At 41.5% G+C, this 27,541-nt stretch overlaps 1 protein-coding gene across 1 annotated transcript in view; it reads left to right on the top strand.

Annotated features, from left to right (window-relative positions):
* The first annotated feature begins 2,395 nt into the window (after positions 1-2,395).
* The window catches only part of C11H3orf33 (chromosome 11 C3orf33 homolog), a 42,831-nt gene continuing 17,685 nt past the window's right edge, over positions 2,396-27,541 (top strand). Inside the window, exons 1-2 of the mRNA XM_003256329.3 lie at positions 2,396-2,588; positions 6,167-6,226. Of these exons, the coding sequence (XP_003256377.2) occupies positions 2,412-2,588; positions 6,167-6,226 (237 nt within the window). The 5' untranslated portion in view covers positions 2,396-2,411. The remainder of the gene's footprint in view (positions 2,589-6,166; positions 6,227-27,541) is intronic.

The raw sequence follows: 27,541 nt of genomic DNA, 5'->3' as shown, positions 1-27,541 counted from the left end.
TGAATCTAAGTGTGGCTTTTCATGTATATCTCTCTGTTGAGGTCATGTAATCATCTTATTCAGTGAGTTCTCAGAAATTACCAGCAGGAAAAGGAACAGTGTTCCTTGGTGGAGCTAACTCAGGAGCATAAGTCTCTGACTAATCTGCAGAAGTCCTGGAACAGGCACTACATTTCTCACATCAATGCTTAGTGAGGTGATGCTGAAACATTATTGAAGGAGACTTAAAGACATTTAGAGGACTTAGAGATGTCCAGGTGGCTGACATCTGAAATATTAAGAAAGATTTTGGGATGGAGAGTAGGGAGAATGGACTAACCTTTCTTCAACTAGGACAGTGAAAATGCTAGCAGATAGGAGATAAGAGGTAGGGGACATTGGAAAACCAAAAGGAGTAATGTTAGGCAAATGATTGCCCATAAAGAAATCCACACTTCTTTTCCTTTTATTAACTAAATTTGTTTTGAATCTATTAACACAGAGATATTTTTATTTGAAATAGTGATTATGGATTAATATGTATCCTTGTAGATGGATTTTCCCCAATATCATTTGTGTTCCACCCTTGATAGAAATTTGTAGGTATTTTTGTGATTTGGCCAATTGCCTATATAAGAGACAGTGTTGTGGTTAACTGCACAGAGTGAGCCAATTGGCTGAGTTGAATGCCTGCACAACATCCCAGTTTATCACTTCTTGGCTAGGTGACCTTAGCCACTGCCTTAATCATTCTGTGCGTACTTGCTCTGTAAAACTGGGATTAATAATAGTGCCTACCTCATACGGTTGCCGGGAGGATGAAGGGAGTTAATGTCTGAAAATCACCTAGAACAATACCTGGCACATAGCAAGCAGGACCCAAGTGTCAACGATTGTTATTTACTTTCTTTTCTTTTCTTTTGAGACAGTCTTGCTCTGTTGCTCAGGCCGGAGTGCAGTGGTGTGATCTTGGTTCACTGCAACCTCTGCCTCCTGGGTTCAAGCAATTCTCCTGCCTCAGCCTCCTGAGTAGCTGAGACTACAGGTACGTGCCACCACGCCTGGCTAATTTTTTGTATTTTTAGTAGAGACAGGGTTTCACCGTGTTAGCCAGGATGGTCTCGATTTCCTGATCTCATGATTCAACCTCCTCAGCCTTCCAAAGTGCTGGGATTACAGGCGTGAGCCACCATGCCCGGCCGTTATTTACTTTCTATTGGCTATAACACAGAGACAATATACTCCTTGAAGCCACCACTCATAATATGTATTGTTAGGAATACAACACAGTCTGTTTTGACTTTTAAAGGTAGTATTTGCATAAAGTAAAAAAAAAAACTCCAATAGTATAATTGCACTCTCCAATATGGTAGCCACTAGCCATATGTGACTAAATTAATTAAAATTAATAAAGTTAAAAATTCAGTTCCTTGATTTCAATAGCCACATTTCATGCAGGCAATAGCCACATGAAGCTACAGGACATTTCTATCACTGAAAAATGTTTATTAGAGCTGGCAGATTGTGAAACCTTTTGTCCTTTCCTACCTGCAATCCCCCTCCCAGGGGTAGTCACTGTTACTAGTTTCTTGTATAGTATTTAGTATTTATTTATTTTTTTAGATGGAGTCTTGCTCTGTTACCCAGGCTGGAGTGTAGTGGCATGATCTTGGCTCACTGCAACCTCCGCTTCCCAGGTTTAAGTGATTCTCCTGCCTCAGCCTCTTGAGTAGCTGGGATTATAGGCGCGTACCACCACTTTCGGCTAATTTTTGTATTTTTAGTAGAGACGGAATTTCGCCATGTTGGCCAGGCTTGCCTCGAACCCCTGACCTCAAGTAATCCGCCTGCCTCGGCCTCCCAAAGTGTTAGTATTACAGGCATGAGCCACGACACCCGGCCTCAATATAATTTTTATTACACAGATGCTACCATATTATTTGCACTGCTCTGTATCTAATTTTTGTTTTATTTAAAATATATTAACTATTGTTTTCTAACAGCTCAAAGATTTAGAGCATATTAGGCTTTCAGAGCAGCTCTTAAAACTTTAAAGCACAATTCGAATATAAGAAATATGCATAGGTTTCAAGGACAGGCCGTATTTGGTTAAAAATTATGCATATGCTTTTCCCTGGGAGCAGGTGGAAGGAATGAATTACTTCAATTTCCTTTCTTGTGTGGCACCTGCGGAAACCACGCTGCGGCTGGGTGAATGGAAGTTACCAACTGATAATCACCTTACTAGCTTGGTCGGGAATGCTTCAGCCCCCGCAGTGCTGCTCAGAGATCGCCTGCATCGTGGAATCACCCTGCATAAAAGCGGTGGGGGCACTGTTAAGAGGTCTGATATCTGGGGCCCGCCCACTGGCGACTGCAGGTCGCGGGGCCACCCCGGTCCGCGGGGAAGGGGACCCCGCTGCCTTCCCAAGATGCGCGGCGCCCCCTGCCGCCAGCCGGAGGAGCGCAGGGCCCGCTCGCAGGAGGCCGGGAACATGGCGGGGCAGCCCGCGGCCTCTGGCTCGCCGTCCGCCGACAAGGACGGAATAGAGCCCAACGTCGTGGCTCGGATCTCGCAGTGGGCAGACGACCACCTGCGCCTAGTCCGGGTACTGCAGCCATGCAGTCTGGGCGGGTGGTGGGCGCGGGGCGGCACAGAGCGACCCTAAGAACAACGTGAGGCCTCAGGCGTGGATCCCGCCGGGGCCGGGGAGCGACAGAAAACTGCGGGGGGAGTGAGCTCGAGAGGGCGACATCGCGAGTGTCGTGTGTGGGGGGCTGCAGAGGGCCGGGGGCGGGCCAGGGGGCCAGTTCGGCCTCATTATTGCAAGGACTGTGCTGGATCCTTGCTGGGCTGGGGGGGGCACCTCAAAGGGTGAGACGCAGCCCCAGCTCGGGGATGCCACCTGGTCCATTAGAGCATTTGGGGAGGGCCTAGAGAGGAGACCGAGGAAGAGCAGGGAAGTCCTGTACGCCTTGAGGACAAGTCCTGTACGCCTTGAGGAGACAGCATTTCTAATTTTTATTTATTTTTAATTTTATTTTTTAGGGACAGGGTATTCCTCTCTGGCCCAAGCTGGAGTGCAGTGGCACGATCACAGCTCACTGCTGCTGCTCCACCCCCTTCAGCCGAAAAGATCCTCCCACTTCAGCCTCTCGAGTAGCTGGAACCAAAGGTTGCGCTACCCCGTCGACTACTTTCTTTTAGAGTTAAGAGACTGGGAGTCTTGCTATGTTGTCCAGGCTGGCCTCCAACTCCTGGCCTCAAGTGATCTCCCACCTCAGCCTCCCGAATAGATTTCTTTTTTTTGAGACAGGGTCTCCCTCTGTCACACCTGGAGTGCAGTGGCACCATTATGTCTCATTGCAGTCTCCACTTCCTGGGCTTAAGCAATCCTCCCACCTCAGGCTCCCGAGTAGCTGGGGCAACAAGGCACTTGTCACCACACCAGGCTAATTTGTTTTTTGTTTGTAGAGGCAAGGTCTTCTTCCTGTGTTGCGCAGACTGGCCTTGAACTCCTAGTCTCAAGAGATTTGCCCGCCTCAGCCTCCCAAAGCACTGGGATTGTAGGCATCAGCCACTGGTGCCCTGCCTTTTTTTTTTTTTTTTTTTTTTTTTAAGTGAAGCACTAAGCCTCTGGAGTTGAAGCAAGAGAGGGACATTTTTGGCCACCAGGCAAGAGAGGGTTGTGGCTAAGACACAGAATTGTGGTGATATGAATTGTTTGGGTATGAGGTACAAAGAAAGAGGTCCAAGGACGCTGGTAATAGTTGCTGATAAGGAGAAGGAGTTGGAATAAATGATTTATTGGGGAAAATTTTGAGAACTTTTTGGACGTGTACATGGAGATGTGCAAACTTGAAGATGGTTATTAGACTTCTAAGCAGAATTGTAGATGCTGTTCTTGGCAACTGGATATGGAGTCTGGTGTTGAAGGGAGATCAGAACCTGACATAGAACATTGGGAATGACCTGCGTAAACCTTAAGTAGCATTTAAAGCTGTGGGCTTGAATAACATCTCAGAGCAAGTGAGAAAAGCTACTAAAGAAGCCCTAGAATTTGGGGGATTATAACATTGAGAATCTGGTGAGTAAAGAGGAGGTCAGCAAGGACTAAGAAGAAACAGACAGTGAGGTAGTAAGAAAGTCAGGACAGCCAGGTGTTCTAGAAGCCAAGTGAAGAAAATGTTTTCAGAAGGAATCATTAACTTTAAAAAATAATACTGAAAAGTTGAGTAAGATAACTTTGCAAATGCTCTGCAGCCAAGCAGCACAAAGTCCAAAGCCATGCCTGTTTTCACTCACCATTGTAGCCCCAGTTCTTAGAGTAATGCCTGCTACTTAGTAAGTGCTAGATAAATATTTGTAGCATATTGAATGGTAAATAATATATGTGTTAATTGGTGAAAACTCATTTCTTCCAGTTAAGCAGTAATAGATGCATGGGTTATTTCAAACCAAAAAATGACTTCAGAAGGATTATGGGAGGAAGTTGTGCAAATTAGAACGTAGTTATAATATTACAAATAATCCAATCACAGAACCCAGTGTATGTACCTTTGTGCATATTTTCAATCTCATTTCTTTTTTCTTTTTCTTTTCTTTTCTTTTTTTTTTTAGATGAAGTCTCGCACTTGTCACCCAGGCGGGAGTGCAATGGTGCGATCTCGGCTCACTGCAACCTCTGCCTCACAGGTTCAAGTGATTCTCCTGCCTCAGCCTCCCGAGTAGCTGGGATTACAGGTGCCTGTCACCAAGCCTGGCTAGTTTTTGTATTTTTAGTAGAGATGGGGTTTTACCATGCTGGCCAGGCTGGTCTCGAACTCCTGACCTCAGGTGATCTGCCCGCCTTGGCCTCCCAAAGTGCTGGGATTACAGGCATGAGCCACCGTGCCCGGCCTCTTTTTTCCTTTGAGACAGAGTCTCACTCTGTCGCCCAGGCTGGAGTGCAGTGGCACAATCTCGGCTCACTGCAACCTCCACCTCCTGGGTTCTAGCGATTCTTGTGCCTCAGCCTCCTGAGTGGCTGGAATTACAGATGTGTGCTACCACATCCAGCAAGTTTTTTGTATTTTTAGTAGAGATGAGGTTTCACCATGTTGGCCAGGCTGGTCTCAAACTCCTGGCCTCAAGTGATCCACCCGCCTCGGCCTCCCCAAGTGCTGGGATTGCAGGCGTGAGGCACCGCACCTGGCCTCATTTCTTTTTTTTTTTTTTTTTTTTTTTTGAGACTGAGTCTCACTTTGTCACCCAGGCTGGAATGGAATGCAGTGGCACGATCTTGGCTCACTGCAACCTCTGCCTCCTGGGTTCAAGTGATTCTCTTGCCTCAGCCTCCTGGAGTAGCTGGGACTATAGGCGCCTGCCACCACGCCCGGCTAATTTTTTGTATTTTTAGTAGAGACGAGGTTTTACCGTTTTAGCCGGGATGGTCTCGATCTGCTGACCTTGTGATCCACCTGCCTCGGCCTCCCAAAGTGCTGGGATTACAGGCGTGAGCCACCATGCCGGCCAATCTCATTTCTTATATACCTAGTTGTATTGATGGAAGGAAAGTGTGTTAGAGAGAGTTGCAGTATTCTTAATTTTTCATTAACTCCTTTAGGCCTACCCCAGTTTAAATGAAACACTTTAAAAACATCACTTAGTATTACCCAGCCATTTACCCACATCTGCCAAGGTACTGTATTTTAAGGTTTTAGTGATAAAATTTTCTAGCAAATACTTAAATTCCTACTATGGATGCAAGGTTATACTAATTACTATGGGTACTGTATAGGAAGTACTAGACCAGTTCATATACTGGTGGAACTGATAGTTAAATAATACGATCAGTTGAGAACAATCCAATACTATATACATATATGTATCTGTGTATTGGGATGGGTGGGTATGTATATGCGTGGGTATATGTTTATATATGTATGTATGTGTATATTTTTAAATATATATATATAAATGTCTCTGTGTGCCAGATTGGGAAAGAATTTGAGTACTATAAAAGTTAAAAGAATTCATCATAATGAATTGAGTGGACAGTTTTTGAAGTGGGCCTTTATTTGAAAGACATACATTGTACAATTAGATATAGAGAGGACAGTCTTCTTTTTTTCCACCTAATAATTAGTGCTTTCATTATTGTGACTAATAATTAGTGAGGGTTAACCTTTAAATCTCTTTCTGTAGAACATCAGCACTGGAATGGCCATAGCTGGAATAATGTTATTTCTAAGAAGCATTCGACTGGTAAGTTAAAAAATGAAAAAGACATTACAACAAGCAGTAGGTAGTTTATTCCCGTTTCAGACGATTTTTATCTCAAACAGTGTATCATATGGTTACTCATATTGGTAGCTTTTAAATAGTATTTTAGAACAATGAACATATTTTAAGGTCTTGGTTTAAATGTAACACATCCACAGGATTTTACAGAAAGTAATTGCATGGTCTATATTTCCATAATCACTTTTTTGCATGCTTAAAAAGGAATCTGAAAAGGATTTAGTTTGCTAGAATGTTATAATCACTAAATTTGCATTTAAAACACTGTAGAATATCTTAAAAGTGTTTTCTTGTGGTGCTTTTTGATTTAGACCACAGTTGAATTATGTCCCTTAGCACTCAATAATTTATGCTTCCTGGCCGGGAGTGGTGGCTCACCCCTTTAATCCCAGCACTTTGGGAGGCAGAGGCGGGTGGATCACGAGATCAGGAGATCGAGACCATCCTGGCTAACACAGTGAAACCCCGTCTCTACTAAAAATACAAAAAATTAGCTGGGCGTGGTGGTGGGCGCCTGTAATCCCAGCTACTCGGGAGGCTGAGGCAGGAGAATGGCATGAACCCGGGAGGCGGAGCTTCCAGTGAGCCGAGATTGCGTCACTGCACTCCAGCCTGGGCAACAGAGCGAGACTGGGTCTCAAAAAAAAAAAAAAATAAAAATAATAATAATAATAATTTATGCTTCCAGTTAGCACATTTTCTTAGCTCTTTCAATAATGTTTTATTGGTAGCATAATAGACCTAATATTTTTTCTATGCCCATTAAAAAACTCCAGGGGGTGGGGCGGTGGCTTATGCCTGTAATCCCAGCACTTCAGGAGGCTGAGGCGGGTGGATCACCTGAGGTCAGGAGTTCGAGACCAGCCTGGCCAACGTGATGAAACCCTGTCTCTACTAAAAATACAAACAATTAGCCAGGTATGGTGGCAGGCCCCTGTAATCCCAGCTACTCAGGAGGCTGAGGCAGGAGAATCACTTGAACCTGGGAGGCAGAGGTTACAGTGAGCTGAAACCACGTCACTGCACTCCAGCCTGGGCAACAAGAGTGAAACTCTGTCTCAAACAACAAAACAAAACAAAACAAAACAAAACAAAAAAACAATAACTCCAACTTCCCTTTCCCCTCATCCCCTGGCACCCATCATTCCATTTTCTGTCTCTTATTTTGACCATTCTAGATATCTCATGTAAGTGGCATCATATTGTATTTTTTGTGACTGGCTTTTTTCACTTAGCCTGGTATTACTAAGATTCATCCATGTTGTTGCATATATCATAATTTTTGTCCTTTTTAAGACTGACAATATTCCATTGTAAGTGTATATCACATTTTGCTTCTCTGTTCATTTGTTGATGGACACTTGGGTTGCTTCCATGTTTTAGCTGTCATGAATAATGCTGCTATGAACATGCATGTACAAATATCTCTTCGAGATCCTGCTTTCAGTTATTTTGAGTTTCAGTTATATACCAGAAGTGGATTAGATGATCATTGTGTTTTTATTTTATTTTATTTTATTTTTAGACAGTCTCACTCTGTCACCCAGGAAGGAGTGAAGTGATGTGATCTTGGCTCACTGTAACCTCTGCCTCCCAGGTTCAAGCAGTTCTCCTGCCTCAGCCTCCCGAGTAGCTGAGATTACAGGCGCCTGCCACCACACCTGACTAATTGTTTTGTATTTTTGGTAGAGACAGGGTTTTACCATGTTGGTCAGGCTGGTCTCGAACTCTTGACCTCAAGTGATACACCCGCCTTCGTCTCCCAAAGTGCTGGGATAACAGGCATGAGCCAATGCACCCGGCCTATTTTTAATTTTTTGAGTAACTGCCATACTGTTTTTTACAGTGGCTGTACTATTTTACATTACCACTAACAATGCACAAGAGTTTCAATTTCAGCACATCCTTACTAACAATTATTATTTTCTGGTTTTTTGTTAGTAGTCATCCTAATGGGTTTGAGGTGGTATCTCATTGTGGTTTTGATTTACATTTCTGTAATGATTAGTGATGTTGAGCATCTTTTCATGTGGTTATTGGCCTTTCATATGTGTTTTTTGTATAAATGTCTATTCACCTCTTTTGCCCCTTTTTGAATGGGGTTTTTTGTTTTTTTGTTGTTGAATTTTAGGAGTTCTCTACATTCTGAGTCCCTAATTAGATAAATGATTTGCAAATATTTTCTCACATCCATTCTGTATGTTGCCTTTTTTTTTTTGGAGACAAGGTCTCACTCTGTTGACCAGGCTAGAGTGCCCTGGCATGATCATGGCTCACTGCAGCCTCAACCTCTTGGCCTCAAGTGATCCTCCTGTCTCAGCTTCCTGAGTAGCTAGGACTAAAGGCACCTGCCACCATGTCAGGCTAATTTTTAATTTTTCTGTAGCAATGGCGCCTCTTTGTGCTGCCCAGGCTGGTCTTGAACTCTTGTCCTCAAGCTGTTCTCCCATCTTAGCCTCCGAAAGTGCTGGGATTACAGACATGAGCCACTGCCCCCCACCTATGTGTTTACTTTTTCTAATCTCTGTTGATAGTGCTCATTGATGTGCAAGTTTTACATTTTTATGAAGTCCAATTTGTCTATTTTTTCCTTTTTTCATTTTAATTTTTGTGGGTACATACTAGGTTTATATATTCATGGGGTACATGAGATATTTTGATACAGGCGTACAGTCCATAATAATCACATCAGAGTAAATAGGGTATTCATCACCTCAAGCATTTCTTTTTTCGTGTTGCAAACAATCCAGTTATGCTCCTTTAGTTATTTTAAAATGTACAATAAATTATTGTTGACTGTAGTCACCCTGTTGTGCTACCAAATACTAGATCTCATTCATTCTATTTAATTATATTTTCATACTCATTAACCAACTCCACTTCTTGCTCATCCCCAGCTACCCTTCCCAGGTTCTGGCAACCATTATTCTACTCTCTGTCTCCGTGAATTCAATTTTTAAATTTTTTAGTTCCCTCAAATAAGTGAGAACATGCAAAGTTTGTCTTTCTCTGCTTGGCTTACTTCACTTAACATAATGACCTCCATTCCATCCATGGTGTTGCAAACAACAGTTCTATTTAAGGCTGAATAGTAGTCTACCATGTATATGTACCATATTTTCTTTTTTCTTTTTTGAGACAAGGTCTCACTCTGTCACTCAGGTTGAGTGCAGTGGTGTGATCATGACTCACTGCAGCCTTGATCTTGCGGGCTCAAGTGATCCTCCCATGTCAGTCTCCTGAGTAGCTGGGACCACAGGTGTGAGCCACCATGCCCGGCTAATTTTTGTACTTTTTGGAGAGACAGGGTTTTGCCATGTTACCCAGGCTGATCTCCAGCTCCTGGGCTCAAGTGATGTGCCTGCCTTGGCCTCCCAAAGTGCTGGGATTACAGACATGATCCACTGCACCCAGCCCACATTTTCTTTATCCATTCATCTGTTGATGGACACTTAGGTTGCTTCCAAATTGTGGCTATTGTGAATAGTGCTGTGATAAGCACGGGATTAAAGATATCTCTTTGATATACGGATTTCCTTTCTTTTGGTATATATCTAACAGTGGAATTGCTGGATCATGTGGTACTTACTTCTATTTTTAGTTTTCTGAGGGGCCTCCAAACTGTTCTCCATAACAGTTGTAATAATTTACATTTTTCACCAACAGTGTACGAGGGTTTCCTTTTCATCCTTGCCAGCATTTGTTATTGCCTATCTTTTGGATAAAAACCATTTTAATTGGGATGAGATGATATCCTACTGTAGTTCTGATTTTCATTTCTCTGATGATCAGTGATGTTGAGCACCTTTTCATATACCTGTTTGCCATTTGTATGTCTTCTTTTGAGAAATGCCTATTGACATCTCGTGACCATTTTTAAATGATCGTTAGATTTTTTTTCCTGTCGAGTTGCTTGAGCTCTTTATATAATCTGGTTATTAATTCCTTGTCAGATGGATAGTTTGCACATATTTTCTCCTGTTCTGTGGGTTGTCTCTTCACTTTGGTGATTGTTTCCTTTGTGGTACTAAAGCTTTTTAACTTGATATGATCCTGTTTGTCTATTTTTTCTTTGGTTGCCTGTGCTTATGGGGTATTTTTCAAGAAATCTTTGCTCAGTCCAATGTCCTGGAGAGTTTCCCGAATGTTTTCTTGTAGTAGAGTTATAGTTTGAGGTCTTAGATTTAAGTCTTTAATGCATTTTGATTTTATTTTTGTATATGATGAGAGAGAGAGGTCTAGCTTCATTTTTTTGCTTATGGATATCCAGTATTCCCAACATCACTTATCGAAGAGACTGCCCTTTCTCCAATTTATGTTCTTGGCATTTTTGTTGAAAATGAGTTCACTGTAGATGTACGGATTTGTTTCTGGGTTCTCTATTCTGTTCCATTGGTCTATGTGTCTGTTTTTATGCCAGTACCATGCCATTTTAGTTACTGTAGCTTTTATAATTTGAAGTCAAGTAATGTGATTGTTCCAGTTTTGTTCATTATACTCAGGATAGCTCTGGCTATTCTAGGTCTTTTGTGGCTCCATATAAGTTTGAGAATTGTTTTTTCTGTTTCTGTGAAGAATGCCATTGGTATTTTGATAGGGATTGCATTGAATCTGTAGATTACTTTGGGTAATATGGGCATTTTAACAATATTGATTCTTCCAATCCATCCATGAACATGGAAAATTTTCTCATCGTTTATATCCTTTTCAATTTATTTCATTAGTGTTTTATAGCTTTTTTTTTTTTTTTCTTTGAGACAGAGTCTCGCCCTGTCACTCAGGCTGGAGTGCAGTGGTACAATCTTGGCTCACTGAAACCTTCACCTCCTGGGTTCAAGCGATTCTCATGCCTCAGCCTCCCAAGTGGCTGGGATTATAAGCACGCGCCAACATGCCTGGCTAATTTTTGTATTTTCAGTAGAGACAGGGTTTTACCATATTGGCCAGGCTGGTCTTGAACTCCTGGTCTCAAGTGATCTGCCCACCTCAGCTTCCCAAAGTGCTGGGATTATAGGCATGAGCCACTGTGCCCACCCAGTGTATTATAGTTTTCATTGTAGAAATCTTTCACTTCTTTGGGTAAATTAATTCCTAGGTATTTAATTTTATTTCCAGATATTGTAAATGGGATTACTTTCTTGATTTCTTTTTCAGATTGTTCACTGTTGGAATATGGAAATGCCACTGATTTTTATATATTGATATTGTATCCTGCAACTGTACTGGATTTGTTTATTAGTTCCAATAGTCTTTTGGTGGCGTCTTTAGGTTTTTTCGAATACAGGATCATATCATCTGCAAACAAGAAAAATTTGACTTGTTTTTTTCCAATTCAGATGCTCTTAATTTCCTTCTCTTGTCTGAGTACTCTAGCTAGGACTTCTAGTACTATATTGAATAACAGTGGTGAAAGTGGGCATCCTTGTCATAGTCTAGATCATAAAGGAAAGGCTTTCAGTTTTTCCCCATTCAGTATGATACTAGGGCTGTGGGTCTGTTGTATATGGCTTTTATTGTGTTGATGGATGTTCCTTCTGTAGCATTTTGTGAGGGTTTTATCATGAAGGAATGTTGATTTTATCCAATGCTTTTTCAGCATCTATTGAAATGTTCATGTTTATATGGTTTTTGTCCTTTCTTTGAGATGGAGTCTCTCTCTGTCACCCAGGCTGGAGTGCAGTCGCACGGTCTCGGCTACTGCAACCTCCACCTCCCGGGTTCAAGCAATTCTCCTCTTCAGCCTCCCAAGTAGCTGGAATTACAGGCACCCGCCACCATGCCTAGCTAATTTTTGTATTTTTAGTAGAGACAGGGTTTTGCCATGTTGACCAGGCTAGCCTCGAACTCCTGACTTCAGGCGATCTGCCTGCCTTGGCCTCCCAAAGTACTGGGATTACAGGCATGAGCCACCATGCCAGGCCTGTCCTTTATTTTGTTGATATGATGTATCACATCGATTGATTTATGTATGTTGAAGCATCCTTGCATCCCTGGGATAAATCCCACTTGTCAAAGATGAATGATCTTTTTAATATGTTGTTGAATTTGATTTGCAGGTATTTCTTTGAGGATTTTTGCATTAATGTTCATCAGGGATATTGACTTGTAGTTTTCTTTTTTGATGTGTCTTTGTCTGGTTTTGGTATCAGGGTAATACTGGCCTTGTAGAATGAGTTTGGAAGTATTCCCTCTTCCTCTATTTTTGAATCACTTAAGGAGGATTGGTATTTATTTTTTTCTTAAATGTTTGGTAAAATTCAGCAATGAAGTCATTGAGTCCTGGGCTCTTCATTGCTGGCAGAGTTTTTATTACAGCATTGATATCATTACTTTTTATTATGGCTTTGTTCTCATTGTTATTGATCTGTTCAGGTTTTGAATTTCTTCATGTTACAATATTGGTATGTTGTACGTGTCTAGGAATTATCTATTTCTTCTAGGTTTTCCAACTTATTGGCATATGGTAGCCTCTAATAATTTTTTGCATTTTTGTGGTAGTGGTTGTAATGTCTCCTTTTTCATTTCTGATTTTATTTGAGTCTCCTCTCTTTTTTTCTTAGTCTGGCTAAAGGTTTGTCGGTTTTGTTTATCTTTTCAAAAAACCAACTTTTCTTATCCCTAATCTTTTGTATTCCTTCGTTGCAATTTCATTTATTTTTGCTCTGATCTTTATTATTTCTTTTCTTCTACTAATTTTGGGTTTGGTTTGCTCTTGCTTTTCTAGTTCTTTTAAACAGATCGTTAAGTTGTTTGTTTTATTACTTTTTTGATGTAGGTGCTTATAGCTATAAAATTTCCTTTTAATACTGCTTTTGCTGTATCCCAAGGGTGTTGATATGTTGTGTTTTCATTATCGTTTTTTTTTTTTTTTTTCTGACGCAGTCTTGCTCTGTTGCCCAGGCTGGAGCGCAGTGGCACGATCTCAGCTCACAGCAACCTCAGCCTCCTGGGTTCAAGCAGTTCTCCTGCCTCAGCCTCCTGATTAGCTGGGATTACAGGCGCGCACCACCACATCTGGCTAATTTTTGTATTTTTAGTAGAGACAGGGTTTCACTGTGTTGGCCAGGCTGGTCTTGAATTCCTGTACTCAGGTGGTCTGCCTGCCTTCGCCTCCCAAAGTGCTGCAATTACAGGTGTGAGCCACAGCACCCAGCCTTCATTATCATTTGATCAAGAAATTTTTAAATTTCTTTCTTAATTTTTTTGTTGACTCATTGGTCATTCAGGAGCACATTGTTTAATTTCCATGTGTTTGTATAGTTTCCAAGATTCCTCTTGTTATTGATTTCTAGTTGTATTCCATTGTAGTCAGAGAAGATATTTGATATAAATTTGATTTTTTTGAAATTTTTATTTTTATTTATTTATTTTTGAGACAGAGTCTTGCTCTGTTGCCCAGGCTGGAGTGCAGTGGCACGATCTCGGCTCACTCCAACCTCTGCCTCCTGGGTTCAAACAATTCTCCTGCCTCAGCCTCCTGATTAGCTGGGATTACAGGCTTGCACCACCATGTCTGGCTAATTTTTGTATTTTTAGTAGAGACAGGGTTTCGCCGTGTTGGCCAGGCTGGTCTTGAATTCCTGAACTCAGGTGGTCTGCCCGCCTCGGCCTCCCAAAGTGCTGGGGTTACAGGTGTGAGCCACCTCACTTGGCTTGAAATTTTTTAAGACTTGTTTTTTGACCTAATATATGGTCTATCCTTGAGAATGATCCATGTGCTAAGGAGAAGAATGTATATTCTTCAGCCATTGGATGAAATGTTCTATGAATATCCTACGTCCATTTGGTTTATAGTGCAGATTAAGTTTGATGTTTCTTTGTTGACTTTCTGTCTGGAAGATGAAAGAGGGGTGTTGACATCTCCAGCTATTATTATCTTGGGACCTATTTCTCTTTAGCTCTAGCTCTAATATTAATTGCTCTGTATATCTTGGTGCTCCAGTGTTGGCTGCATATACATTTATAATTGTTGTATCCTCTTGCTGAATTGAACCCTTTATTATTATATAATGATGTCCTTTGTCTCTTTTTATTATTTTTGTCTTGAAATCTATTTTATCCTGGCCGGGTGCGGTGGCTCACGCCTGTAATCCCAGCACTTTAGGAGGCCGAGGCGGGTGGATCATGAGGTCAGGAGTTTGAGACCAGCCTGACTAACATGGTGAAACCCCATCTCTACTAAAAATACAAAAATTAGCCGGGCGTGGTGGCACGCGCCTGTAATCCCAGCTACTCAGGAGGCTGAGGCAGGAGAATTGCTTGAATCCAGGAGGCAGAGATTGCAGTGAGCCAAGATTGCGCCATGGCACTTCAGCCTGGGTGACAGAGCAAGACTCTTGTCTCCAAAAAAAAAAAAAAAAGAAAGAAATCTATTAAAGAAATCTATTTTATCTTAAAATCTATTTTGTCTTTAAATCTGCCATAAATATAGCTACTGCCGCTCTTTTGCGGTTTCTGTTTGTATGGAATATCTTTTTCTGTTTCTTTATTTGCAATCTATGTGTATCTTTATCAAAAGAAGTATGTTTCTTATAGGCAAAAGATTGTTGGGTCTTGTTTTTTTAATCCATTCAGCTACTCTATGTCTTTTGGAGAGTTTAATTCATTTACAATGTTATTATTGATAAGTAAGGACTTACTCCTATCATTAAAAAAAAATTTTTTTCTGTTTGTTTTGTGGTCTTCTCTTCCTTCTTTCCATCTTTCCTATCTTCCTTTTACCAAAGACGATTTTCTCTTGTGGTGTGTTTCAATTTTTTGCTTTTTATTTTTTGTATATCAGTTATATGTTCTTTGATTGGAGGTTACCATGAGGCTTGCAAATAATATCTTATCACCTGTTATTTTAAATTGATGACAACACTGATTGCATAAACACACAAACTAGGCCAGGTGCGGTGGCTCACACCTATAATCCCAGCACTTTGGGAGGCCGAGGCAGGTGGATCACCTGAGATCAGGGGTTTGAGACCAGCCTGGCCAACATGGTGAAACTCTGTCTCTACTAAAAATACGAAATTAGCTAGGTGTGATAGGGCACACCTGTAATCCCAGCTACTTCGGAGGCTGAGACAGGAGAATCACTTGAACCCAGGAGGCAGATGCTGCAGTGAGTAGAGATTGCACCACTGCACTCCAGCCTGGGCCAGACTGAGTGAGACTCTGTCCAAAAAAAAAAAACAACAAAACAACAACATAACAACAACAAGCAAACTAACAATGAAGCAAAGACAAAATTAATAAAAAACTCTGTCTCTGACTTTTAAACTTTATGTCTATATTTATATCTTATTATACTGTCTATGTCTAGAAAAGCTGTTTTAGTTTTTTTTTTGTTTCTTTTTTATTTTTATTTTTTTTGTGAGATGGAGTCTCACTCTGTCTCCCAGGCTGGAGTGCAGTGGCGTGATATCGGCTCACTGCAAACTCTGCCTCTTGGGTTCAAGCGATTCTTCTGCCTCAGACTCCTGAGTAGCTTGGGACTACAGGTGTGCGCCACCATGCCCAGCTAATTTTTGTATTTTTAGTAGAGACGGGGTTTCACTATGTTGGCCAGGCTGGTCTTGAACCCCTAACCTTCAGTTATCTGCCCTCCTCGGCCTCCCGAAGTGCTGAGATTACAGGTGTGAGCCAGTGCACCTGGGCTTTCTACTCAAGATACAGTAGTTTACATACCACAATTACAGTGTTATAATATTCCATGCTTTTCTTTGTACTTTCTGTTACCAGTGAGTATTGTACTTTCAGGTGATTTCTTATTGCTCATGAACATCTTTTTTTTTTTTTTTTTTTTTTTTTTTATCAGATTGAAGCACTCACTTTAACATTTCTTGTAGGACATGTCTGGTGTTGGGGAAGTCCCCCAGCTTTTGTTTGTCTAGGAGAGTCTTTATTTCTCCTTCATGTTTGACTGGCTATACTATTTTGTTAGGTTGGTGCAAAAGTAATTGCAGTTTTTTTTTTTTGTTTTTTTTTTTGCCACATATGTATTTTCTTTTCTTCAGCACTTTATGCCATGTCACTCTCTCCTGGCTTGTAAGGATTTCGCTGAAAAGTCTGCTGCCGGATGTACTGGAGCGACATTGTATGCTATTTGTTTCTTTTCTCTTGCTGCTTTTAGGATTCTTTTTATCCTTGACCTTTAGGAGTTGGATTATTAGCTGTGTTGTGGTGATCTTCCTTCGGTTAAATCTGCTTGGTGTTCTATAACCTTCTTGTACTTGAATATCAGTATCTTTCTCTAGGTTTTGGATATTCTCTGTTATTATCCCTTTAAATAAACTTCCTACCCCTATCTCTCTGCCTCTTTTTCAAGGCCAATAACTCTTAGATTAGCCCCTTTGAGGCTATTTTCTAGATCTTGTAAGAGTGTTTGATTCTTTTTTATTTTTTTGTCCTCTGACTGTGTATTTTCAAATAGCCTGTCTTCAGACTTCCTAATTCTTTCTTCTGCTTGGTCAATTCTGCTGTTTAGAGACTCTGATGCATTCTTCAATATGTCAATTGCATTTTTCAGCTCCAGAGTTTCTGCTTGATTCTTTTTAACTATTTTTATCCCTTTGTTAAATTTATCTGATAGGATTCTGAATTCTTTCACTGTGTTGTCTTGAATTTTGTTAGGTTTCCTCAAAACAGCTATTTTGAATTTTCTCTTCAAAAGGTCACATATCTCTGTCTCTGCAGGACTGGTGACTGGTACCTTATTTAGTTTTTTTTGGTGAGGTCATGTTTTCAGGTATATTCTTGATGCTTGTGGATATTGATGTCTGGGCATTGAAGATTTCGGTATTTATTGTAGTCTTCACAGTCTGGATTTGTGTGGACCTGTCCTTCTCAGGAAGGATTTCTTGGTATTTGAATGCACTTTGGTGTTGTCATCTAAGTTTTTGGTCACTGCAGCCATATTTGTATTAGGGGGCATCCCAAGCCCAGTAACGCTGTGGCTCTTACAGTCTAATAGATGTACCGTCTTGGATAAGATCTGCAAAAATTCTCTGGATTACCAGGCAGAGTCTCTTGTTCTTCACCTTTCTTTCTTCCAAACAAGTAGAGTCTCTCTGTCTGTGTTGAGGTGCCTGGAGCTGGAGGAGGGGTGACATAATTACCCCTGTGGCCACCAACACTGGGATTGCACTTGGTCAGGCCTGAAGCCAGCACAGCACTGGGTCTCTCCCAGGGCCCATGGTAACCGCTACCTTACTACTTATGTTTGCTGAAGATTCTAGGGCTCTCGAATCAGTAGGTGGTGAAGCCAACCAGGCTTGTGTCCTTCCCTTCTGGGTGGTGAGTTCTCCCAGTCTCAGATAGGTCCAGAGATGTCATCTGGGAGCCAGGGCCTGGAGTAGTAAATCTTCAAAATCTACCTAGTGCTGCTATATGCTACTGTGGCTGAGCTGGGACCTAAGCCACAAGACAGTCCTTCCCACTCTTCCCTCCCCTTTCCACAAGCAAAAGAGTCTCTCCCTGGGGCCACCACCATCCCAGGCCTGCGGCAAATACTGCCTGGCTACCACTGATATGCATTCAAGGCCTGAGGGTTCTTCAGTCAGCTTGTAGTGAATGCTGCCAGTCCTGGGACTCTCCCATCAGGGAAGTGGGCTCCCCACTGGCCCAGGGCAGATCCAGAAATGGTGTCCAAGAGCCTAAGCCTGGACTTGGGGACCCCAAGAGGCCATGTGGTGCTTTACCCCACTGTGGCAAAGCTGATACCTAAGCTGCATAACAATGTCCCCTTAGTCTTCCTCCTCCTTTTCTCAAGTAGAAGGAGTCCCTCACCATAGCCATCACAGCTGGTAATGTGCTGAGTCACACCTGAAGTCAGCACGTCTCTCAATCTTACCCAAGACCCACAAGCGGGTGTTGCCTGAGTATTGCTGTTGGTTATTCAGGACCCAAGGGCTCTTGAGTCAGCAAGTGATGAATCCTGCCAGGACTGGGTTCTTCTCTTCAAGGTAGTGGGTTGCTTTGTGGCCCCGGGTGTATCTAGAAATGTAATCTATGAGCTAGGGCCTGAAATGGGAGTCTTCGTCCTCTGCCTAGTGCCTTATCCTACTGTAGCTGAGCTGGTTTCCAAGTTGCAAGACAGAATTCTGTTTACTCTTCCTTTTCCTCTCCTCAGGTAGAAGGAAGGAATCTCTCCTGGGGCTGTGAGCCATGCTACCTGGGGTTAGGAGAGAGGTGTGGCACAAGTATTCACTTGGCCACCCTCATTGGTGTCTCACTGGGTCATGTATTCCCCAAGTTCTCTGGCTTTGAGCCAACACGGCACCAGGATTTGCCTAGGAATTGCAGGCCTTGTGGTCTAGACTGCGTTTCAAGTTTATTTAGGATCCCAGAATACATTATCCCGTGGTGGTGAGGCTTGAAGGACCTCAGGTTCCGACTGCTGGCATGGATGATTCCCTTCTGGCTAGGGCTGGTCTAAATACTTTCTCTATGGGCCCTGGCTCAGTTTTATCTGATGTTGCTTTCTGCTGTAACAGGCAGCACTGAGTTCTAATGCAAAATCCCATAATTAATGTGCTCTCCCCCATCCGAGTGCATAGATTCTCCCTCCATGCCACGCAGCTGCTGCAAAGGGATGGGGGAGGGGTGGCATCAGCAGTTCAAGACTGTCTTTTCTGTTCTATTCAGTGTTAAGAAATGATTGCTCACCTGATTTTTGGTTCTTATGAAGGTGCTTTCTTGTGTGGATAGTTGTTCAATTGGTATTCCTGTGGGGAGGATGATCCATGATTCAGCCATTTTTCTCTGCCCTATTTTTCTTTTTTTTTTTTATTGTTGCCTGTGCCTTTGGTGTCACATCTAAGAAATCATGGGCAAATCCACTGTCATGAAGCTTTTGCCCTATATTTTTTTCTAAAGAGTTTTATAGTTTTAGCTCTTGAGTTTGGGTCTTTGCTCTATCAAGTTAATTTTTTTATATAGTGTTAGAGAAGGGCCCGACTTTTTTTTTTTTTTTTTGCATGTGAATATTCAGTTTTCCCAGCACCATTTTTTTTTTTTTTTTTTTTTTTTTTTGAGACAGAGTTTCACTCTGTCACCCAGACTGGAGTGCAATTGTATGATCTTGGCTCACTGCAACTTCTGCCTCCCGGGTTCAAGTGATTCTCATGCCTCAGCCTCCCCAGTAGCTGGGACTACAGGCATGCGCCACTACATCCAGCTAATTTTTGTAGTTTTTGGTACAGATGGGGTTTCACTGTGTTGGCCAGGCTGGTCTCAAACTCCTGGTCTCAAGTGATCCACCCACCTTGGCCTCCCAAAGTGCTGGGATTACAGGCCCATCCTCCAAGCACCATTTTTGAAAATCCTGTCTTTTCCCTATTGAGTGGTGTTGGCACCCTTGTTGAAAATCATTTAATTGTATATGTGAGCATTTATTCCTGGCCTCTCTGTTCCATTGATCTATATGTCTATCTTTATGCCGGTACTACCCTGTTTTGATTACTGTAGCTTCTAAATATGTTTTGAAATCAGGAAGTGTGAGTCTTCTAATTTTGTTCTTCTTTCTCAAAATTATTTTGGCTATTTGAGATCCCTTGTGATTCCACATGAATTTGAGGGTGGATTTTCCTATTTCTGAAAAAAAAAAAAGTCATTGGGATTTTGATAGGGATTGTATTGAATCTATAGATAACTTTGTGTAATATTGACATTTAAACAATATTAAATTTTCCAATCCATAAACATGGGATGTCTTTTCATTTACATCTTCTCTAATTTCTTTTAGCAATGTTTTGTAGTTTTATTGTATGCGTCTTTCACTGTCCTGGTTAATTCCTAATTATTTTATTCTTTGTGATGTTATTATAAATGGAATTGCTTTCTTTTCCTTTTTTTTTTTTTTTTTGAGACAGAGTCTCGCTCTGTTGCCCAGGCTGGAGTGCCATGGCGCAATCTTGGCTCACTGCAACCTCCACCTCCTGGATTCAAGCAATTCTCCTGCCCCAGCCTCCTGAGTAGCTGGGATTACAGGCACATGCCACCACGCCCGGCTAATTTTTGTATTTTTAGTAGAGACGGGGTTTCACCATGTTGGTCAGGCTGGTCTCAAACTCCTGACCTCGTGATCCACCCGCCTCGGCCTCCCAAAGTGCTGGGATTACAGGCATGAGCCACCACACCCAGCCAGTGGAATTGCTTTCATAATGTCCTTTTCAGATTGTTTGTTGTTAATGTTAGAAATGCAACTGATTTTTGTGTGTTGACTTTGTATTCTTTTACTTGGTTGAATGCGTGTGTTAGTTCTAACAGTTTTTCTAGAGTTTTCTACATATAAGATCATACAATCTGTGAACAGAGGTATTTAAATTCTTCTATTCTATTTTAGATGCCTTTTATTTTTTCTCTCTTGTCTATGTGCTCTGGTGCTCTGACTAAGACATCCAGTAGCACTCTGTTGAATAGAAGTGGTGAGAATGGACATCCTTGACTTGTTCCTGATCTTAGAGGAAAAGCTTTCAGTTTTTCATCATTGAGTGTAATGTTCACCATTGTTTTTTCTTTTTTTTTTTTTCTTTTTGATGGAGTCTCACTGTTGCCCAGGCTGGAGTGTAGTGGCTGTGATTTCAGCTCACTGCAACCTCTGCGTCCTGGGTTCAAGTGATTCTCCTGCTTCAGCCTTCTGAGTAGCTGGGATTACAGGCTGCGCCACCACGCCCATCTAATTTTTGGATTTTTAGTAGAGACAGGGTTTCACCATGTTGGCCAGGGTGGTCTCGATCTCTTGACCTCGTGATCCACCTGCCTCAGCCTCCCAAAGTGCTAGGATTACAGGCGTGAGCCACCACGCCCAGCCGAATATGGTTTTTTCATATGTGACCTTAGTATGTTGAAGTAGTCGCCTTCTATTCTTAGTTTGTTAAGTGTTATCATGAAGGAATATTGAATTTTGTCAAAGGTTTTTTTCTGTATCAGTTGAGGTAACCATGTTTTTTTTTAATTTATTCTATTAATGCAGTTATTATACTGGTTGATTTTTATATGTTGGATCATTCTTGCATTTCAGGAATAAATCCCACTAGGTTATAATGTATAATCCTTTAAATATGTGGCTGAAAGACTGGGTGTGGTGGCTTAAACTTGTAATCCCAGCACTTTGGGAGGCTGAGGTGGGAGGATCACTTGAACCAGGAGTTCAAGACCAGCTTGGGCAACATAGAGAGACCCCATCTCTACAAAAAAATAAATAAATAGATAAAACAAATTAGCCGGGCATACGGCCAGGCACAGTGGTTCACGCCTGTAATCACAGCACTTTGGGAGGCTGAGGCAGGCGGATTGCCTGAGCTCAGGAGTTTGAGACCAGCCTGGGCAACACAGTGAAACCCCATCTCTACTAAAATACAAAAACTTAGCTGGGCGTGGCAGCGTGCACCTGTAGTCCCAGCTACTCGGGAGGCTGAGGCAGGAGAATTGCTTGAACCTGGGAGGCAGAGGTTGCACAGTGAGCCGAGATCATGCCACTGCACTCCAGCCTGGGTTACCGAGCAGGCTGGAGTGCAGTGGTTTCGCCACGGTGGCCAGGTTGGTCTCAAATTCCTGACCTCAGATGATCCACCTGCCTCGGCCTTCCAAAGTGCTGGGATTACAGATGTGAACCACGAGTGTGCCTGGCCTGGTTTTTTGTTTCTACAAATTTATCCATTTCATCTATGTTATCCAATTTGTTAGCGTACAGTTGTTCATAGTACTCTTTTATAGTTTTGTTCATTTCTGTAGAATTTGTAGTAATGTCCCCACTTTTATTTCTGACTTAGGACTTTTAGTCCTTTCTCTCTTTTTTTAGTCCATTTAGCTAAAGATTTGTCAGCTTTATTGTTCTTTTTGAAGAACCAACTTTTAGTTTCATTAATTTTTCTCTGTTGTTTTTCTCTTTCCTGTCTGTACTCTCATATTTAGTATTTCCTTTCTTCTGCTAGCTTTGGGTTTAGTGTGGCCTTTTCCCCCCATTTCCTTAAATTATAAAGTTAGGTTTTTGATTTGAGATCAATCTTTTCTTCTTCCTTTCTTTCCCTTCCCTTCTCCTTCTCCCTCCCCTTCCCTTTCTCCTTTCCCGTTTCCCCTTCCCTTTTTCCTTTCCTTCCCTTTTTCCTTTCCTTTTCCTTTTCCTTTCTGAGACAGGCTGGAGTGCAGTGGCACTACTATGGCTCACTGCAGTCTTGACTTCTCTGTCTCAGGTGATTCTCCCATCTCAGGCTCCTGAGCAGCTAGGACTACAGGTGTGTGACACCACACCTGGCTAATGTTTTGTATTTTTTTAGTAGATAGGGTTTTGGCATGTTGCCCAGAATTGTCTCAAACTCCTGAGCTCAAGTGATCTTGAGTTACACATTTCTCCCTTAGCACTGCTTTCACTATATTCTGTCAGTTTTGGCATGGTGTGTTTTAATTTTTATTGGTCTCTAAGTACTTTTAAATTTTCCTTGTGATTGTTTTTTGATATATTGGCTGTTTGAGTGCATTTAATTGCCACAGATTTGCAAATTTTTTCTTCTGTTATTATAACTTCATCCTGTTGTCTTCAGAGAAGATACTTTGTATGACATCTGTCTTTTATAATTTACTAAGACTTAATTTGTGGCCTAACAAATGGTCTATCTTGGAGACTGTTCCATGTACATTTGAGAATAAGATATATTCTGTTGTCATTGGGTAGAGTATTCTGTATACATTTGTTAGATCTAAGCGATTTATTTTATTATTTAAGTCCTCTTTTTCCTTACTTATCTTCTGTCTGGCTATTCTATTCATTATGAGAGTGGGGTGTTGTCTCTGTTATTGCAAAATTATCTATTTCTCCCTTCAACTCTCACCATTTTTGCTGGTCTGTTATTTGGTACATAAATATTTATAATTATTATGCCTTCTTGCTTTTCTTGAATATTTTATTAATATATAATGTCCTATTTTTTTCTGTTGTAACTTTTTTTGATTTAAAGTCTAGTTTTTCTGATATTGGTTTAGGTACCCATGCTCTTGTTTGGTTATTATTTGCATGGAATATTTTTTTCCATCTTTTTACTTTCAACCTATTTGTTTGGATTTAAAGTGTATCCCTTGTAGACTGCATATGGTTGAATGATAATTTTTAAATAAATTAGGCTGATCTCTCTCTTTCTATTGGAGACTTTAACTCATTACCATTTAAAGTAATTAATGATAAGGAGGGACTTCTGTCATTTTGCCATCTGTTTTTTATATGCCTTATAGGTTTTTTTGTCCCTCATTTACTGCATCACTGTGTTTTTGTATTTTGTAGAATTTTTTGTTTTAATTAATTAATTAATTTTTTTTTTTTTTTTTTTGAGACAGAGTCTTACTCTCTCGCCCAGGTTGGAGTGCAGTGGTGCCATCTCGGCTCACTGCAACCTCCACCTCGCGGGTTCAGGTGATTCTCCTGCCTCAGCCTCCCAAGTAGCTGGGATTACAGGCACTCACTGCCACACCTAGCTAATTTTTGTTTTATTTGTAGAGACAGGGTTTTACCATGTTGGCCAGGCTGGTCTCGAACTCCTAGCCTCAAGTGATCCACCTGCCTTGGCCTGCCAAAGTGCTGGGATTACAGACGTGAGCCACCACGCCCAGCTGAAGTGTTTTAATTTTATATTATTTCCTTTTCTGTATATTGCATAACTATTTGTTCTAAGTTACCATTAACATCCTAAAGTTATAACCCTCTAATTTAAATTCATACCAACTTAACCTCAATAAAATACAAAAACTACTCCTTTTGAACATCATCCCCACTCCTTTCAGTTCTTAATATCACAAAATTGCATTTTTGTACATTGTGGATATAAAAAAAACATAAACTAGGCTGGGCGCGGTGGCTCACACCTGTAATCCCAGCACTTTGGGAGGCCGAGGTGGGAGGATCACCTGAGGTTGGGAGTTCGTGACCAGCTTGACCAACAAGGAGAAACCCGTCTCTACTAAAAATACAAAATTAGCCGGGCCTGGTGGCACATGCCTGTAATCCCAGCTACTTGGGAGGCGGAGGCAGGAGAATCGCTTGAACCCGGGAGGTGGAGGTTGTGGTGAGCCAAGACTGTGCCATTGCACTCCAGCCTGGGCAACAAGAGTGAAACTCTGTCTCAAAAACAAACAAACAAAAAAACAAAACAAAACAAAAACAACCCATAAGCTAATAATTTTTAAAATATCCGTGTCTTTAAAATTATGTAGAAAACAAAATATGGACTTAAAAACCAAAGTTACAATAATACTAACTTTTAAACTAATTATTGTCTCTTTTAAAAATGTAGTACAGGCCGGGTGAGGTGGCTCATGCTTGTAGTGCTAGCACTTTGGGAGGCCGAAGTGGGCAGATTGCCTGAGCTCAGGAGTTTGAGACCTGCCTGGGCAATACAGTGAAACCCTGTCTCTACTACAATGCAAAAACTTAGCCAGGCGTGGCGGCGTGTGCCTGTAGTCCCAGCTACTCGGTAGGCTGAGGCAGGAGAATCCCTTGAACCCGGGAAGCAGAAATTTCAGTGAGCCAAGATCATGCCACTGCACTCCAGCCTAGGTGACAGAGCGAGACTCCGTCTCAAAAAAAAAAAAAAAAATGTAGTACAGGTTTGCCGGGCGCAGTGGCTCATGCCTGTAATCCCAACCCTTTGGGTGGATGAGGTGGGTAGATCACCTGAGGTCAGGAGTTCAAGACCAGCCTGGCCACATGGGGAAAACGTGTCTCTACTAAAAATACAAAAATTAGCTGAGTGTGGTGGCACACTCCTGTAATCCCAGCTACTCGGGAGGCTGAGGCAGGAGAACTGCTTGAACCCAGGAGACGGAGGTTGCAGTGAGCCGAGATTGTGCCACTGCACTCCAGCCTGGATGACAGAACGAGACTCCATCTCAAAAAAAAAAAAAAAAAAATGTAGAATGGGTTGAGTATCCCTTATCCAAGATGCGTGGGACCAAAAGCATTTAACTGAGCAGAACAGTAGCATCATTAGGATACCAGTATTGGCTGTTAAACAAGAACAATAACAAATAATGGCAGATTTTTTTATTTTTCAGGTGTGGAATTTTCCACTTTTGGTATCAGGTTGGCATTCAGAAAGTTTCAGATTTTGGAGCAGTTCAGATTTCAGATTTGTGGTTTAGGGATGCTCAACCTGTAGTCTCTTAAATTATGTAGAAAACAAAAAGTGGAGTTACAAACTGTTGTTACAATAATATTAGTGTTTATAATTGCACATGTATTTACTTTTACCAAGATCTTTATCTCTTCATATGGCTTCAAGTTACTGTCTAGTGTCCTTTCATTGCAACCTGTAGCACTAGTTTTAGCATTTCTTGCAGGGCAAGTCTGTGGTAACAAACTTTCTCAGCTTGTATTTATCTGGAAATGTCTTGAATTCTTCACTTCTGAAGGTCAGTTTTGCTGGATATAATATTCTTGTTTTATAGTTTTTTTGCTTTTAGCACTTTGAATATATCAGTCCACTACCTTATAGCCTCCAAAGTTTCTGATGAGAGATCTGCAGATAATCTTATTAAGGATCCTTTTATGTGACAAATTGCTTCTTTCTTGCTGCTTTCAAAGTTTTTTCTTTGTCTTTATTCAGTTTGCTTATATCTTGGTGTGAGTCTTTTTGAGTGCATCCTACTTGGAGTTTGTTGATCTTTTTGGATGTTTATATTTGTCTGTTTCATCAAACTTGGGAAGTTTTCAGTCATGGTTTTTTTTTTCAAATAGTCTCTCTCCCACTTGTTTCTCTTTTTCTTCTGGGACTCCTCTAGTGCATGTGTTGATTTATTTAATGGTGTTCCATGGATTCCTTAGGCCCTGTTCCTTTTTCTTCAATCTTTTTTTTTCTTTCTGTTCCACAGACTCAATAATTTATATATTCTTTAGATGGAGTCTTGCTGTGTCACCCAGGCTGGAGTGCATTAGCATGATCTCAGCTCAGCCTGCTGAGTAGCTGGGATTACATGAGCCCACCCACCACACCTAGCTAATTTTGTATTTTTAGTAGAGTTGGGGTTTTGCCATGTTGGCTCACTGCAACCTCTGGCTCCTGGGTTCAAGCAGTTCTCCTGCCTCAGCCTCCCGAGTAGCTGGGACTACAAGCGCGTGCCACCACACCTGGCTAATTTTTGTATTTTTAGTAGAGACGGGGTTTCACCGTGTTAGCCAGGATGGTCTTGATCTCCTGACCTTGTGATCTGCCTGCCTCAGCCTCCCAAAGTGCTAGGATTACAGGCATGAGCCACCGCACCTGGCCCACTATTTTTTTTTTTTTTTTTCTGAGATGGAGTCTCACTCGGTCGCCCAGGCTGGAGTGCAGGCTGGAGTGCGATTTCGGCTCACTGCAAACTCTGGCTCCCGGGTTCAAACAATTCTGCTGCCTCAGCCTCCCAAGTAGCTGGGACTACAGGCGTGTGCCACCACACCCGGCTAATTTTTTGTATTTTTAGTAGAGATGGGTTTTCACTGTGTTAGCCAGGATGGTCTTGATCTCCTGATCTCGTGATCTGCCTACCTTGGCCTCCCAAAGTGCTGGGATTACAGCCACTGCGCCCAGCCCCGGCCCACTATTTTTAAGTAATAGTGACTTACTAGTGATGAGAAGGGCAAGCTAGGTGCTAGGAAGAGAACATTGAAACATTAAGTGATTAAAACAAAAACAAGCAAACAAAAACGTCTGTTGTGTTACAGATGAGTTTGGCTGTAAGTAAGAGAAACCCCAAGTAACAGCCGCTTCACCATGGAAGTGGTTTATTTTTCTCAAGTCATAAGAAGTCTAGAGGTAGGCTGCTGGCAGTGGTTTCCTGCCTCAGTGACATAAGGGCTTAAGTCTATGTAGTTTTCGGCCTTTTCTTATTGCATAGGATGCCTTTTGTAGCTCCAAATATCATATTCATGATCAAGGCAGGAAATGGAGGAAAAGGACAGTACCAACCACAACTTTTCCTTTTGTCAGGAAAGCATTTTTCCCAGAAGCCTTCAGCATAATTTTGTTTACATCCTCTGTCACATAGCCACCTCTACCTGGAAAGGATGCGGGGAGAGTGACCCTTGAGCTTTCCCATCCCTAAAATGCATGGTGGCAAAGGAGAAGGGATTTAGCAATGGATATTGTGTTAGTCATGCTTCAGTGTTCTTTTTGTATTGCTGATTTTCTTCCCTCTGAGAATTTATTTATCAAGTTCTTATATTCCTTCAGTTACTGGTTGATAATTGCAAATTTTATATTTAAAAATAAAAAAGATTATTGAGTTTGGCATTGTGCCAGCACTTTATAAACATAATTTCATTTAATG

This window comes from Nomascus leucogenys, chromosome 11 (genome assembly GCF_006542625.1).
Source record: "Nomascus leucogenys isolate Asia chromosome 11, Asia_NLE_v1, whole genome shotgun sequence".
NCBI lineage: Eukaryota > Metazoa > Chordata > Mammalia > Primates > Hylobatidae > Nomascus > Nomascus leucogenys.
This window is presented reverse-complemented; position numbering and strand designations above follow the sequence as displayed.